Genomic DNA, 17,771 nt, shown 5'->3' with positions numbered 1-17,771 from the left:
GAGAACCAGGCTCCCTGCCAAGCAAGGAGCCATATGCGGGACTTGATCCCAGAACCCTGGGATCATGACCTAAGCTGAAGGCAGCAGCTTAACTGACTGAGCCACCCAGGCATCCCTAGTATGGGTTTTTTAAATAATTACTTTATTGTGTATTTTGAAACATCTCAATGGTGTCATATTTAAGGCTGTATGTACACTGTGATTCGGGGGTCTTTTTTTTAGGAATTTTTTTTTTTTCCTCCCAAATATAGTGCAGTTTTTAAGTCACACTCTTCTGTGAGGCTTAGGCCATATCCAGTGGATCCTGAGAAACAATTTTTGGATTGGAAAGGTTAAAAAATAAAAACAAGTCTTTCCTTGTATAACATTTTTATTTATTTTTTTAAAAGATTTTATTTTTGGTGGGGAGAGAGTAAGAGAGAGAGCATGAAAGCAGGGTGAGGGGCAGAGGGAGAAGCAGACTCCCCACTGAGCAGGGAGCCGGAAGACTGCAGGGTTCCATCGATCCTAGGATTGGGATCATGACCTGAGTGGAAGGCAGACGCTTAACCAACTCAGCCACCCAGGCGCCCTGTAATGTTTATTTTTAAAAACTGATTTCACAGGATGGCTGGGTTATGGACATTGGGGAGGATATGTGCTATGGTGAGTGCTGTGAATTGTGTAAGACTGATGATTCACAGACCTGTAGCCCTGAAGCAAATAATACATTACGTGTTAATTTTTTTAAAAAACAGATTTCATTCAGGAGTTTTTCACTCAATGCCTCATATTTGTCAGGCGCTGTTCTATGTGCTGAGGATTTAATTTTTTTTTTTAATTTATTTATTTGTTAGAGAGAGAGCGAGCGAGCACAGGCAGACAGAGTGGTAGGCAGAGGTAGAGGGAGAAGCAGGCTCCCCGCGGAGCAAGGAGCCCGATGTGGGACTCGATCCCAGGACGCTGGGATCATGACCTGAGCCGAAGGCAGCTGCTTAACCAACTGAGCCACCCAGGCGTCCCTGTGCTGAGGATTTAATGTTGAATATGTGAATTTCTGGTTCTCCTGGAGCTTACGGTGTAGTGTGTGACTATTAATAAGAAACAGATATATAATTTCAAATTCTGGAAAGTGCTGTAGAGAAAAATAAACTGAAGAAGGGATAGAGAATGATGGGATAAGATGGCATGTTATTTTTTAGAGGGTGATTAGGGAAAGCTTCTTTGAGGACATGGCACTTGAGCAAAGATCTGAATAAAATAGGAGTTAGCCATGTGAGGACTTTGTGGGAAAAGTGTTCCAGGCACAGGAAGTAGCAGGCCCCGAGGTAGGGGTGGGAAATGCTTTTTAAGGAAATGACCCAGGAGTCAGATGAAGACTTGTATATCTCAACCAGTACCTAGTACCCATATAAAGAAATGGATTGGTTTAAGATAATCTCATTAGAAAGAAAAGGGAAAACTTAAGATGGAAAAAATGTTAGGGAAATTTATTTGTATATTCTGTTAATGATTCTAGAAAATATCATATTTTATTTTTTTCCATATTGTTTCCATATTATTTTTCCATATTGTGGGGTGAAAGATGCTGGCAAAATATTACTGCTGACAAGACATTCATTCCAAAAATGATTACCACATGAAAGACCTATCCTCTTCCTCTAAGGTACAATTTTCTTGGCATGGTGAACCCAAAGGGTATTGTCTTTGTTCAGAGAAGGCAGAAATGAAACAACTGATAAAGAGAATCTGTTTCAAGAAGTGATGTCTGAAAATCATAGTTAATAAAGTGCTTTAATATCTAGTATATCTTACTGATATCATATATGAGAGTAACTCAGATACCGTTAGGTGAACACATGAACTCAGACATGTTAAGGATTGGAGGAGAGCTTCAATATCACCCTTGTTTCACCAGGCAATATGCAGTAATGCAGTTATGCCGTTATGCCAGAAATGGCTTTAGGCCTCAAAAAATGAACAGTGTCGGGACGCCTGGGTGGCTCAGTGGGTTAAGCCGCTGCCTTCAACTCAGGTCATGATCCCAACGTCCTGGGATCGAGTCCCACATCAGGCTCCTTGCTTGGCGGGGAGCCTGCTTCTCCCTCTGCCTCTGCCTGCCACTCTGCCTGTGCTCGCGCTCTCTCTCTCTCTCTCTGACAAATAAATAAATAAAATCTTTAAAAAAAATAAAAATGAACAGTGTCAGGGCACCTGACTGACTCAGTTGGTAGAGCGTGTAATTCTTGCTCCTAGGGTTATGAGTTGAAGCCCCACGTTGGGTGTAGAGCTTACTTTGAACAAAACAAAATGAAACAAAAAGAACTGTCACTTCTTAGACTATCTTTGCAAACATCGATAGGACATTGATAAATCATATCCTAAGTCAGAAGTGAATGAATTATGGGGCACCTGGGTGGCTCAGTCAGTTAAGCAGCCGACTCTTGATTTCGGCTCAGGTTATGATCTCAGGGTTGTGAGATCAAGTCCCATGTTGTGCTCTGTGTTCAGCGGGGAATCTGCCTTAAGATTATCTCTCTCCCTGTCCCCCTCTCCCCCACCGTCTCTTTCTGAAATAAATTTTTTAAAAAAGAAGTAAATGACTTGTATCAAGAGAATGCTATGTTTTAATACATATTTGAGTGTTACCTCAAGAGCTGAAATATTAGTATTAGGGAACTCTTGTTTTTAGACTTCTTTAAATATGCTCTGTTTGTATTACTTCTTTTTTGGTATGTCTCTCTGGAACCTCAAACCCATTATCGTTTTTATTCCCAGTTAACACACAAATTGCACGTCTTGTGTTTCTTCTTGGTTCAAAGCATTGCTAACCACCCAGTCATGCAAGATAGAGATATCATCATCATTCCTTTCTTCCTTTCCATCATCCCCTCACCAATTTTGTGCTATGTTTTATGATAAGGATTTCATAGGGGTTTTATTACTTTTTTATTATAGATACCCTAAACAAATGCAAAATAATGTTTTAGCATGCATGCTTACATTGCATAAACAGAACCTAGAGTATCTGTTTCAGTCTCATATATCTGAACTGCAGAATCCTCTTCCTGTGTTTCTATTACAGCAAGTGGGTAGCACAGGATGAGCGGTGGGGTTGAGGAAAGAGATAGGAAAAATGTTTACCATAGTTCTAAGAAAGGCCACTACTCATCGTTCTAAGGCTACGAGTTTTGTCTAATTTTCTACTTCTTGTTTTACCTAAGAGGCCTTGTTGGTGTCTCTCCCTAGAGTCCTTCCTAGCTGACATTTCTCAAAACTTGTTCATCATCAAACCCACGTCTTTTACTAGCACCTCTGTATACGAGATTCTTTCTAACTGTAGACTTCAGAAGAAATTTAGGAGGAATACTCTTGATTTGTCATGCAAACAGAGATTCTGTAAGTTTCAGAATGGAGTGGCCCTTATTAAGGCTAATGCCCCATTATAGATAGTTTCCTATCCCCTTTTACTGAAAATTTAAAGTAATAAGGTTTTCTTCCATATCTATTTGGACTCTCTTAGTCTGAGCCATGTGAGGAAAAATGAAATTTTAGTACATAATTACCGATAACTTCTAATCTGTTACTATCTTCCCATTTATAACAACTTGAATAATTCGTGGGACCATTCACATGACTATTCCCTTGATGATCCGGTAGTGTGGAATTTGATGTCCTTAAGGAGACTGCCTCACGTATCTGGTTTGGTTTGTATTCTGCTCCCATGCGCAGGCTTACTGTCAGGCTCACTCAGCATGTTTTCGTATCTCCAGTTCTACCCCTGGAGCCCACAGAAACTCATGAAAAAGAAATACATTCTTGTATTTTTGTTGTTGTTGTTTAACATTTTCCTAAGTTGGTTTTTAGAAAATGTGAGTTTTGGGCTTTGAATGGAGATCATGAGAAATTCCGTGTTTTTTCAGTTTACATTCAGTTGCTTCAAATATATTGTTGGTTTCAGCTCTATTTCTCTCAGCAAATCCTTTATAAACTCAAATCTAGATTCAGATTTTCCTTGCCTTCTCTGAATCATTTAGAACTACTTTTTTATACACCACTAAGCTAACAGTAAAGCTGTCCCCGATTAGGACAGAGATTTTACTTATTCACTCAAATATTGTGTGCTTGGCTCAAAACTGGTCTTCCTGTCAGGAACACAGAAGTTCTGATGGCACCATTATCTTATAAGATCGTTGATTGGGCAGTTCTATGATCTGTTGTGGAGGGCCTCGTAATCACTTCCACCCTTGGCTTACAGGCCCTTTTTCCTAGCCGTTGGAGAAAATTTTTCTCAGTCCTTTGAGAGCTACCTCAGTTTGGGGGATATAGCTGCTAGGAGAAGGCAGCAAAGCATTGGGTGTAAGGGATGGCTGGCGCCGTGCAGCTCCCACTGTGGTTGCCATGGATGTCACTATTCTGGCCCAGGCTGCCCCACGACGACGACGTCTCAGTTACTACTGCCAGAGGTTCAGACAGGGGGAGAAGCAAAAGCCCAGAGCTGAGAGTCAGGCTTCCAAATGTCTTCAGTCCTGTATTCCCATTTTTCCATTCAGGAGGCTCTTACTCTGAGGTTTTTAGGTCTGGATGGAACATTTTGAATGGGAGCTCTGAGGTAAAGGATGAAGAGTAAGATGCTTATTCACATCTACACTACAGCCACGTGCGTCCTTTACCCACCTCTTTCCAGGAATTGGCCTCAGCTTTAAATGTCTAGAAACTGAGTATTTCAGAATACCTCAGCATCTCTAAGGCGTATCTCATTCAGGCCAGGTCAGACCTGGTGCAAGATGAGGCCCCTCATGAAAACCCTTTTGATGGGCTACTTCTGCTGTCCACTGTCAGTCCATGTTATCTTCTTCAGTTCTTAATGTGAAGTCGGTGCTAGTGTCCTCATTTTAGGGATTAGGAAAGTCAGATCCTTGTTAACACTTTCAGGACTGTAACACTTTCAGGACTGTAGCAAGGAATGCTCTAATAAGTCTAACTGCGTGGAGTGTCTTCTGCCTTCAGACCATGTGGTAATCTTTTAAAACAAATGTAAATGTGCTTCCCTCCTCCTGTTTTATGCTTTGTTCCAGTAGTTCCCCCTTTGTGTTCTGAATAAAGAAAGGCTCACCACTTCAGTGTGGAATTTGAGGCATTTTGATCGAACTCCTACCCAGACACTTAAACATATGTACTTCTTGGGCCTTAGACACGTTATTTATCAATGGTCATGATAATAGTTAACATTTATTCACTCGACTGTTGTGTCTACTTTGTGTTCTGCGGTGGATGGTAAGAAAGGTAAGGCAGCCGAGTGCATACCCTTGGGAAGTACACAGTTTGGCGGAGATGTAATTATGTGCTGCAGTAGTAGCAGATCATAGAGGTCCGGGGCTGTGAGAACTGCCAATGGGATGCTGACTGGGACTGGAGTTACTCCCATTTATTTATCCCTTTTTTTTCTACTTTGAACAACCTTTCCTTTTTTGCTTGATGCACTCCCATTAATTCTTGAAGGTCTGGCTGTAAACTAGGAAGCCAAAACAGTAGCTTTCTTTTAATTTCAAGAGAAATCCTCCTATTCAGTGTGTAATCACCGCCGTATTCCCAGGACCCATCAAAGTGCCTTCACATAGCAGGTGCTCAGAATTGGATGGGTGGATGGATGGTTGATCAGGCATAAACAAGTGTTGTCCTGCCATCAAGGAACACGTGGTCTAGCTATAAATATTCAGAAAGGCACTTTTGCTCTGATTTCATAAGCTACCCTTTCAGTTAAGTCATTTTTTGACTTATGAGAGAGAGCCTTTTCAGCGCCAAAAGTAACACTGTCAGGTGTGTACTCACTTCCCAGTTCTGGAATGGAACTATATTTGTCTGCTCTGGAAATTTTTCCTTCAAACATTTAGGGGGAAAAAATTTGCAAAGAAAACATCATTCATAGATACAAGAGCCTGAATGCCAAGCCTGGTTCTGCAACTTAAACCAGCTCTGTGACATTGAATAGCTGACTAAGCCTTCCATGCCTCATTTTCCTAACGTCCCAGTCTTTTCTTGTGCAAAATGGGAATAATAATAGATCTATACCTCACATGGTTGAGAAATTTAAAGAATCAGTTCATGTACACTGCTTAAGACTGGCTGGCTGATAATGGGCAGTAGTTAGGATAATTATAATCATATTGTACATTTATCTCTTCAGAGATAAATTCTGTAATCATATTATACATTTATATTCTATTGTACATTATTTTACATAGAATATTGTATATTCTATTGTACATTCTTTGTACATTTATATTCTATAATCATATTGTACATTTATCTCTTCAGAGATAAATTCAGAGATTTAAATTCTAGCCATAACCCTTACACATCAAATTTAAGCATTTAAATATAAGCCAAAACAATTTTGATAATTCTGGGATCTGAGTGATACAGGCTTGAGGGGTCAGTATACTATTACCTTTTGTATATTTTTGAAATTTTTCATTATACAATTTTAAAATCAGAAATGCGTAAGTTAAGTGCAAATAATATTTTTTCTAAATATAAAAATTAATTAAGTGTACTAAATTATTTCTGGCAAATATTATGATTTTATGAAATACTGTTTATTTCATTTGACATTGAAATATTTGTATATATTTTATTAGTGATTGATGCAATGAGACATTCCTGAAATGGAAAGATTTTGCCAGTCTAAATTTTTTTCAGGTGAGTTCTCTGATGCTTGAAGAGAAATACAATAATAACTAATCTATTTTACTTTATCTGGAAAAGAAATTTCCTTAGGTAAGTCAGTTTTGAACCTTAGCCATAAAGTTTCAAAAGTAATGTGTTTTTTATGACAATTTTTTGATGGCAATGTTTATGTCTTTTTTTATTGTATTAGAATACATATAACGTATAATACATATACGTATAAAATTTAACATCCTGACCATTTTTTAACTGTGTTCAGTGGTATCACATATATTCATATTGTATAACCATCACCAGCATCAGTCTCTGGAATTCTTTCATCTTCCCCAACTGAATCTCTCTACCCATTAAACACTGACTGCCCATACTCTCCCTCCTCCCAGCCCCTGACAAGTATCATGCTACTTATTCTTTATAATTTTGACTACTTTGAGTGCCTCATATAAAGGGAATCATACAATATCTGTCTTTCTATAGCTGACTTATTTCACTTAGCATAATGTCTTCAAGGTTCTTCTATGTTGAAGCATATATCAGAATTTCCTTCTTTTTAAATTTAAGGCTGAATAGTATTCCATTGTATGTACATACCACACTTTGCTTATTCATCTGCCGAATAATATTCCATGATCTATATATACCACATTTTGCTTATTCATCCATTTGTTGATGAACTTTTGGGTTGCTTCCACATTTTTAGCTGCTGGGAATAATGCTACTGTGAACATCAGTGTACATGTCTTGAAGCCCTGCTTTCAGTTCTTTTGGGTATATAGCCAGAAGTGAAACTGCTGTAACATACAGTAAATCTGATTTTAATTTTTGAGGAACATCCATACTGTTTTCCACAGTGGCATTTCCATAACATACCACTTTATATTCCTACCAAGTGTACACAGAAGTTCCAGTTTCTCCATCCTTGCCAATACTTTTCTGTTTTATTGATCATTGCCATCCTAATAGGAGTAAGGTGGTACCTCATTGTGATTCTGATTTGCATTTCCCTGATGATTAGTGATGTGTTTTCATGTGCTTATTTGGCGATCCATATATCTTCTTTGGAGAAATGTCTGTGTAAGACCTTTTCCCATCTTTTAATTGGTTTGGTTTTTTGGGTTGTTGAGTTGTAGGAATTCTCTATGTATTCTGGATATTAATCTTCTATCAGTGTATGATATGTAAATATTTTCTCCCATTCCATGAGGTTATATTCATTTTCAAAAACAAGGTTGACCAAAGGAAAGTCGAAGGCCCTTTCTAGCTCCATCACTCTGGCTTCTCTGCCTTAATAAATACATTTACTGGAACATAATTTTGCCTTAAGCTGCTGCTATAAATGTTGTTCTTTGCCATTGGAACGAGTTGGGTTTGTGGTTCCAGGTGGAGGTCATCTGCCTCTGTAATAGATGATCCCAGAGGACACATATAATAAAGCTGGTTGGTGGCTTTCTGAACTCCCAGTCTGGTCTCACCTTTTTGAAGAGATCTTCAGATAGTAAGGGTCACTGCTGTTTCTGCTTCTGACTTAACTGTTCACAGTTGCCTTTTGTTTTTTTGTTCTATCCAAGGATAGAATTGGAAAATTTACAAAGTAATCCTGGCTCTTTCACTTAATATTTCTGAGACCTTGGACAAGGTATTAACCTCTAAGCCTCATTAGTAAAAAGTTACTGAGACAATTATATGGGTTAATACATGTGAAGTTCTAAGAACAGAGTCTAGAACATAGTAAAACCTCAATAAATGTGGCTTGTTATGTTGGGTAAAATGTGCTTGGGGAATGAGGTGGACATAAGTCTTAAACTATTCTAACTTGGGTTTTCAGAGGCCTTTTTTTTTTTTCTTTTCAAACTTTGTCTTATTTCTAGCTCTGGAAGTGTGAGATTTGGGTATGGGATGGCCATTCATTCCACTTGGCCCCACTAGACCCGGGCTATATATGTTCTGGCATCTCATCTAGTTTGTACCCCTTTTCACTCAAGCATTCTGGTGTGATGGTACATTATATGGTCACCTTAGATTTGACAGAAGTGAAGGATTACCATAGTTTTGCATTTCTCTTTCATTATAAATTGTTTTTCATATTCACATGTGCCCCACCTTCCTATCCTTCTGTAATCATAGCTAATAATCAGACAAAGGAGAAAACGTGTTTAAAACCCCAAATCTAACTGCCTTTTTTCCCCTCTATACACTAACATTTAATATAGAAATAACTCCCTTCTCCATGCACATTCCAAACCAGTAAGTCATACAACTTCAATGAATTCGTACAGCATTCAGTGAAACATTCAATAAATGATACAGGTACCCTGTATCAGCTTTTTTATTTTATAGATGCCGAGACCCATACATCTCAGTTTCAGAGATTCATAGAAGTTAAATGTGACTTATCATGTGTAAGTGGTACATTAGTGATGGGAGTACTCTGTCTCAGGTCACTTGATGCCCATTGTTCTCTTTACTGTGTAAAGCTGTAAAAAGTGTTTTTATGGCAAAGGTCAAGATTTTCCAAAGTGTGTCATACAAGCACATTCCTTTAATGCTCTGTGGGACAAAGGGACTCCTTTAGATCATTGCTGAATACTTCCTCCTAGAGGTTCGCAATGCACCTTAGCACTTTAAAGATGCTAAAACATTCTGAAGTAAAGAGACGTATAGGTTTTTGTTTAATCCTGCATTTTCCAAACTTTGGGAAAACACTTTGGAAATGCTGGTCAGGGTTTTTTGGAAGACAGAGAGGTTGATTTTTTTTCTAAAAATATTCTTGTGGGATTGTTAATTCTGTTACCTTCAGTATCATTTTTCCCCTTCAGTTGGGTCTGCTGCAATCACTGAAGCTTGTTTTAAGCCAGTTAGATCATTTGATTGAGATAGGTCATATTGACTGTTAACAGAGCGCACTCTTCCAGAATGATGATTCTAGAAAAAGGATTTATCCATTTTCTAGGGCCATTTGCATCCTCTGGGCCCTCTCTTTTCCTTTCCTTTCCTGCCATGTAATCCAAAAATTGGATTTCATCCTGTTTTATGTAGGAGACAGACAAAACTTGCCTAGAATGAAAACATTCCTGAGAGTTTTAACTCTGACTTATTCTCATTTCCAGCATCTAAAGGCAGTGGGTTAGATTAAGAACTAAATAACATAATACTGTGTTCCATATAGCATAGGGTTTTGGTTACTCAATAAATAAAATTATTCCTTGAGAATTTTGAGAAATAGAGTTTTAGTACTCTAACTGCACAGTCAGGATTACCCTCATTATTTGAAACTGGGGACACAAGGTGGACTTAAGGGTTATATCTGATCCTGAAAAATCCCTCCCACTAAGTCTTTCCAAGACCTATGTTTATTTTAGTATTGGAGCTCCAGTAGGAAATACGAATGTTGCCCAAATCAGTTCATCTTGAAGAGGATTCCCATTGACTGCAGCAACCAGGAAGAGACTCTATCCTTAAGTCCCAAAGACATTTTATTTCAAGTCACCTCTCCAGGGTGAGACCCCAGCTATCCCTATGGTGCTAATTACAGTGGTACTTGCCCAAGCATCTTTATATCAGCCTGTGACTTCCCTAGTGCTTGCTAGGTGGTCTTGTTCTCCAGTGGGACTGATGATGTTTTGTAACCTTTGTATGTTTGCTTTAGAATATCTAATTATCCTCACCATAAAATTGAGCTTTTCAAAAAAAGAAGAAAGGAAAAAGAAAAAAAGTCATTTTTGACATGGTTTAAATTTCAGACAGACCTGGGTAACAGTGTTTTGTGTCCCTATAAATCTTGCAGAATTCTCAGATGAAAATAATTCTTGGGGCACCTGGGTGGCTCAGTGGGTTAAAGCCTCTGCCTTCGGCTCAGGTCATGATCTCAGGGACCTGGGATCGAGCCCCACATCGGGCTCTTTGCTCAGCAGGGAGCCTGCTTCTCCCTCTCCCTCTGCCTGCCTCTCTGCCTACTTGTGATCTCTGTCTGTCAAATAAGTAAAAAAAAATCTTTGGAAAAGAAAAAAAAGTAATTCTTCCATGTGTATGTGCATACTTTATTACAGTGTGACAGAGTTAGAGTAGGAACTCTTTCCACTACTATGGACACTGATTTTTCTTCATCTTGAAACATGGCACCATTCTTGTTTTGTTTCAGCAGTATACTCAGCCATGTTAGTGAGTTTGCTCTGCAGTCTTTAAAAATTAAAAAGCAAACAGGGGCACCTGGTTTGCTCAGTCGGTAAAGTGTTCTGTTCTTGATTTCGGCTCAGGTCATGATCTCAGGGTCATGAGATTAAGCCCCAGTCAGACTCCATGCTCAGCGGGGAGTCTTGGAAATTCTCTCTCTCCTTCCCCCTGCTTGTGCACACACATACACACACACACACTCTCTCTCTCTTTCTCTGTCTCTCAAAATAATAGCAAACCAAACAAATGAAGCAATATGTAACTTCAAGAATGAGTAAAGAAGGAAGTGAGAAGATATCTACCATAAGAGGGACATTTTACCAGCACATTTTACCATCCATTACTTCCAGATTCAAAGCTCATCTTTTTAATCTTTTTTCTCTCATTTTGGTAAAGGCTTTTATTTTGCATAATGTTTTTATTCTGCATTCTGAACATATTTCAAATTTGAAAAAGAATTCTCTGTGCTGTTTTTGTGTTTTAACTACAAATCTTCGTTGAGAAAAGGATTTGACCTATGAATGAGGCCACAAACTTGGCTTCCAGGAGTCCAGTTTTTTCTTTTCTTTTCGTTTTAAGATTTTATTTATGTATTTGACACATTGAGAGAGAGAGAGCGCGCGCACACACACAGAGGCAGGGAGAGCAGCAGAAGAAGAGAGAGAAGCAGGTTTTCCACTGAGCAGGGAGCCCAGTGTGGGACTCGATCCCAGCACCCTAGAATCATGACCTGAGCCAAAGGCAGATGCTTAACCAACTGAGTCACCCAGGCGCCCTGACCCTAGTTTTTTCTAAAGAACCACTAGAAGTACCTGCTGGAACCTTAAATGCTTTTAAGGAGCTATTAAAAATCTTTGAAAAGCTATTTCAAATCCTAGTTTGAAAACTAGGATTTATTAGACCCACTGGTTTTTTTTTTTCTTTTTAAGATTTTATTAATCTATTTGAGAGAGCGAGCGAGTGAAAGAGAGCATGAGCAAGGGGGGTGGGAGAGGAAGAAGCAGACTTCGCACTGAGCAGGGAGCCTAATGTGGGGCTCAATCCCAGGACCCTGAGATCATGACATGAGCTGAAGGCAGCTGCTCAACCGACTGAGCTACCCAGGTGCCCCAGACCAACTGTTTCTTAAGTTTGAACTGAAATTAACACAGGCAGATTTAATTTTCCATTTTATAAGAATTGACAACATTTAATGTTAACTATACTTCAATGATAAAGTTCTTTTTTAAATTGACAGTGTTCGAAATTAACTACCCCAAAAGGCAGCCTTTTCTACATTTCTAATATTTAAGAATAGAAAACTGAATTTACTCACATTAAGCATCAAACTTCAAAAAAACTGACTTTGCTGGAAGAAGTAATTTTCTTGACCATTTAATGTTTACAAAATAGTCAGTTATTAAACTCTTTGGCTTTCTTGCTAGGTAGTTCTTACAGAATGCACTGTCAAATTGTCTACCCATAGCCTTTCTGACTTCAGTAGCAGGCACCCAGAGTAAAAAGTCTAATAACATGCTGTGTTTTCCTTGATAGGTAGGTAAATTTCAACTAAGAAATTTGCTTGTGTGAGTGAATGATTTGGCATAATATCCAGTTTATAGAAGGTTTCCAAGTCTTGAACACTATAGGTAGATCATTCTATGCTTAAATTCTCATAAACATGGTGGAAAAGATTGAAGGAAGCAAAGATGCTAACAGTGATTTTCTTAAACTTGAATTCCCAAGGTTATTCTGTCAGTAACAGAGATGAAAATAAATTCCAAGACTCTTGACACAGTTCTGTTTTCTAGCAGATTTTCTGTGATTTTGCGTGTGTGTATTTATTATTTGTTAAAATGCTTCATTCTTCATTATGAGGCTAGATTACCTCCTGGTTGGTTTTGTAACCATTCCAATAATAGATTGTAAATTGTGTTTTCTCTTAAACAATTATCCCTCTTAGTAGATAAATTTTATATATCCAGATGCTATATAGATACAGTGTTCTTATTAACCCTGTTGTCTGATCTTAGAGCATCTTCTCTTTGTGTGTATATCTTCTGCTGGCAGCTCTGAGAGTTAGGGTTCCATGGTGTGGAATTTTTTCTGTAATTAACATTACCTCTTATGGGTACTGCCCTGCCCATGTTAAGTCATAATATCAGGTACTAGAAAGCAGTATTTTTATTTCAGGGCTTCATGAGGAGGTCTGCCTCTAATACCAACCTCTTTAATGTTTATAAATTGCTTAGAATGTTGGATTATAATGACTAATGGTTGCTTCTAAGGAGTAAGAAAAAAAAATTGAAAAATTTTTTAGTCTCTAAATACTTTACCCTGTGATTTGAAATACTCTTTCCATAATTATATATTTAAATTAGTCTGATTTGTTACTTTTCACTGCCTTAAAAAGTATATAATTGGTACATTTTATGGCTTAAAATTGCAGCTACCACTGATTCATAATTCAAGTTTAACTATTTGTTTACATTTTCTGAAATTTTTACATGTGAATTTGACAGCACGTCATTTGCAAATAAAAGCAGTTTTCACTAGCTTGCTTTTTTTTTTAAGTGTGCAATTTGAGATACATTTGAAAAAATGAATAAAATTATTTTTGTTTCATATCAAGAAATGGATGAAAAGAGGCTGCTGGATCCAGGGTTGAAAGTTCGTAAAGGCCTCTGGGATTACACTCTGAAGAAGCAGCAGGTGGAATGCCTGAGTGACTGAAGAAAATGGGTGCTAATGCATCTAACTATCCTCATTCATGTTCCCCGAGGGTAGGGGGAAATTCTCAAGCCCAACAGACTTTTATAGGTAACTGTTTCAGTTTTTCTAATTTCTTTTTTTGTTAATATAAATAGAATTGTATTTTCAGTGGTCTTTCTGGATGAAAGGAGAATTTAACTGTGAAAAAGTTATAGATAATAATTCTGCAACATCCAGCTTTTTCCCCAACAAATGTAAATCTGTCTTGTATGATTTTTATCCAGACCAAGGTCCTATAGCACCACTGATCTTTTCTTTGGTGTCTTAGCTATAATTGCCAGTTGCCCTCAAAAACCTGGCAATCTCCATTGGTGTAAAAATTGTGAAATACAAGCTTCTTGCATCCTGGCCTATTTACTTTCCCCAGTGCAAAGCAGCCTTGGTGTATTTAGGAAGAAAAAAAAATCACAATTATATACAAGTAGTATTTTTAATTTACAAATCTGCTTTACCCTCATTTCCTAAAAATCCTTGATTAAAATCTGTGATACCTGGTTTTTGATAGCCAGAGAACCAAAAGCATTTTGTCAAGTAAAAAATAATCTGCTGTTCGTCTCTATTCCTTATTTAATATAGAGGTAAATTATTTGAACTTTTTAATAACTTCCTTTATAGAAACAGAAGTCAGTTTTATTTGAATGGTTCAGGAATGTCTGTTGGTAAAAATTTTTAGCATGAAGTATGTGTTAAAGTGAACATTGAAAATGAATGTTAGGAACAAAGAAACATTTTCATTTGTTTGATTTCCTTCTTAGGGACATCATCCTATTCTCAGCAAGGCTATGGTTGTGAATCAAAATTATATAGCCTTGACCATGGCCATGAGAAACCACAAGACAAAAAAAAGAGAACCTCTGGCCTTGCCACCCTCAAAAAGAAGTTTATTAAGCGTCGAAAATCTAATAGGTCTGCCGATCACGCCAAGCAGATGCGAGAACTCCTCTCTGGGTGGGATGTTAGAGATGTTAATGCTTTAGTGGAGGAATATGAGGGAACTTCAGCCTTAAAGGAGCTTTCTCTACAAGCCAGTTTGGCTAGACCAGAAGCTCGGACATTGCAGAAAGATATGGCCGATCTTTATGAGTACAAGTATTGTACCGACGTAGACTTAATATTTCAAGAAACTTGTTTTCCTGTTCATCGTGCCATTTTGGCGGCGAGGTGTCCGTTTTTTAAAACACTGCTTTCTTCCTCACCGGAGTATGGGGCAGAGATCATTATGGACATCAATACAGCTGGTATAGACATGCCCATGTTTTCTGCTTTGCTACACTACCTTTATACAGGAGAGTTTGGAATGGAGGACTCAAGGTTTCAAAATGTTGATATCCTCGTTCAGCTTAGTGAAGAATTTGGAACACCGAATTCCCTTGATGTAGATATGCGTGGACTTTTTGATTACATGTGTTATTATGATGTCGTCCTTAGTTTTTCTTCAGACTCTGAACTGGTTGAAGCTTTTGGTGGAAATCAGAACTGTTTAGACGAAGAGCTCAAAGCTCACAAGGCTATTATTTCAGCACGGTCCCCATTTTTTCGGAATTTATTACAAAGAAGGATACGGACTGGTGAAGAAATCACAGACCGAACTTTGCGGACTCCCACAAGAATTATATTAGATGAGTCCATTATACCAAAAAAATATGCGAAAGTGATATTACACTGTATGTATACTGATGTGGTGGACCTCTCCGTTTTGCACTGTAGCCCCTCGGTGGGGAGTCTCAGTGAGGTTCAGGCTCTCGTCGCAGGGAAGCCAAACATGACCAGGGCAGAAGAAGCCATGGAACTTTACCACATAGCACTGTTCTTGGAATTTAACATGCTTGCACAAGGTATGAAATTCTGGTTTTTAATTTTGATTTCTAGAATTACATATTTGTCTTCCTGTGAAAACACAGCCAATATGTTCCATGATTTCACTGTTTGGGATGTGCGTGGGTCGGTTATTTTCTATAGTTAGGGAATCTGAGAAAGAATTGAGGGTCAGTATTAATGTGGGTATTCATTTAGTACTAAAACCAAGCATTCAAAACTGGTGACTAAGAGCAATAGGTGAGATGTGAGGCTTTTAATTCCCTAATGTAAGATGATAGGTGTGGGAATATACAACTACCACCTGCACCCTGTCTGTGCCCAAGCTTTGAACTAGCCTCGTTTCCCAGATTTCATGGTTATTCTTGATCTAGGACTCCTGGGATAACTTAGAGTCACATTTTTATACTCAGTAACTTATTGATGTTTGAATGTTTAGAAAAAGAATGAAAATTCATTCCAAAAATAGTCACATTTAGATACAAGTTTATTTGAATCAAAGAATTAGAGTTTCTGATTTAAATTTTTAAATATTCTGTATCTTCTTTTCAAACTCAACTCCTACATCCAGCAACAGCCTACGGTGTGTAAGGCACGGTCAGCGCTAGACTCGTGAGCCTTCTTCATTTAATCTAAACTAAAACTTTTAGGTCGGGAAAGCACATTTTTTGGGTTATAGGCAAATGAATATGTGAAGGTAGCATTAAAAGAATTATATATCTATTGGTAAACATTAGAATCTTAACATTTCAGAGGTGGAAAGAGACCTTCCACATGGAACAAAGGGAATTTGTGGTCTTGAAGAACGCATTCTTTGCTTTTGGTAGCCATATGCTAAAAAACAAACAAACAAACAAACAAGCTATATGACATGAAATTACTTGAGAAATTTAGCTAATGAGTATTTGCTAAAAGAACATTAGAAGTTGCCAGTCAGAAGGCAATGTTAATGGCTGGGGCAAAAGACAGGAATTTAATGAACTAAGAAATAATGAAAACTACATACATTTTTCTAACTTGAAAATAAAAATGTGTGTTGTATGGCTTAATCAACAAATTAATAGGACTTTGAGAAATAAAAGCTCCAGCTAAATAACAGTAAGAAATGAATTACACGAGAGGAATTATACAGAAGGCGGCACTGATAAACCTGTGTGAAAAAAAGTTGAGATTTCTGTTACATAAAGTATTTTTAAAAGTCGTATTTTACCATTATCTTTTTAGTGATAGTACTAATTTAGTTTTGTTACCACAACTAAAATGTTGTTAAAATGTTTTTACCCGTTTAAAACAAGAATCATTACATTAATAATAATAGGTGGGCGCCTGAGTGGCTCAATGGGTTAAGCCTCTGCCTTCGGCTCAGGTCATGATCTCAGGGTCCTGGGATTGAGCCCCACCTCGGGCTCTCCTCAGCAGGGGGCCTGCTTCCTCCTCCTCTCTCTCTCTGCCTGCCTCTCTGCCTACTTGTGATTTCTGTCTGTCAAATGAATAAATAAAATCTTCTAAAAATTTTTTAAAAAATAATAATAGGCTATTTTGATGTCAGACTATAGGAAAATAACGTTTCAAAAATAACCTAGCAGCTTTGGGGCTCCTGGGTGGCTCAGTGGGTTGAGCCTCTGCCTTCAGCCCAGGTCATGATCTCAGGGTCCTGAGATCGAGCCCCCCATCGGGCTCTCTGCTCGGCAGGGAGCCTGCTTCCCCGTCTCTGCCTGCCTCTCTGCCTACTTGTGATCTCTATCTCTGTCAAATAAATAAATAAAATCTTAAATAATAATAATAATAATAATAACCTAGCAGCTTGACCTACTACTACTCTATAAAACCAAATTTGTCAGAAAATGCCTCTACAGAAAAATTTGAAGGTTGTGACATTGCTCAAAAGGTGTAACAACCTGTTTCTCAAATTGATTTTGTTTTTTGACATGTTTAAATAATAAGAAACCAAAGTGTATTATATATTCTGCTGCGTTTGGTTTTTTTTAAGATTTTATTTATTTACTTGAGAGAGAGCACAAGTGGCAGAGGGAGGAGCAGACTCTCCACTGATCAGGGAGCCCGATGTGGGGCTCAGTCCTGGGACGCTAGAATCGTGACTCCGGCTGAAGACAGACACTTAACCAACTGAGTCACCCAGCCGCCCCACTTTGCTGTTTTTGAAAAATGGGAAAACATCCCCTAATACAGTTCTTTGGGGATTTGTTGCTTTAAGTTTTGAGTGAAAAGTAAAATTGTGAGGCAGCTCTCTTGGCTCTTAGGTAATACTTAGTCTAGAGTTCTTTTTATATTAAGTGAGTTTAAATATTTTTTTTATCATTTAGCTAGAAATTGTATTTTAATATATTTAAAGATATAAAATTACA

The 17,771-nt window shown here is 37.9% G+C and overlaps 1 protein-coding gene across 2 annotated transcripts in view; it reads left to right on the top strand.

Annotated features, from left to right (window-relative positions):
* BTBD7 (BTB domain containing 7) overlaps window positions 1-17,771 on the top strand; it is a 77,257-nt gene that overhangs the window by 14,779 nt on the left and 44,707 nt on the right. Inside the window, exons 2-3 of one of the 2 annotated variants that reach the window (XM_080807643.1) lie at window positions 13,451-13,638; window positions 14,346-15,425. In XM_080807643.1, the coding sequence (XP_080663769.1) occupies window positions 13,557-13,638; window positions 14,346-15,425 (1,162 nt within the window). In that variant the 5' untranslated portion in view covers window positions 13,451-13,556. Of the gene's footprint in view, window positions 1-13,164; window positions 13,639-14,345; window positions 15,426-17,771 lie in introns of those variants that run through there. The other variant, XM_080807644.1, reaches the window with a different exon arrangement.

This window comes from Martes martes (genome assembly GCF_963455335.1).
Source record: "Martes martes genome assembly, chromosome: 7".
Classification (NCBI taxonomy): Eukaryota; Metazoa; Chordata; class Mammalia; order Carnivora; family Mustelidae; genus Martes; species Martes martes.
This window is presented reverse-complemented; position numbering and strand designations above follow the sequence as displayed.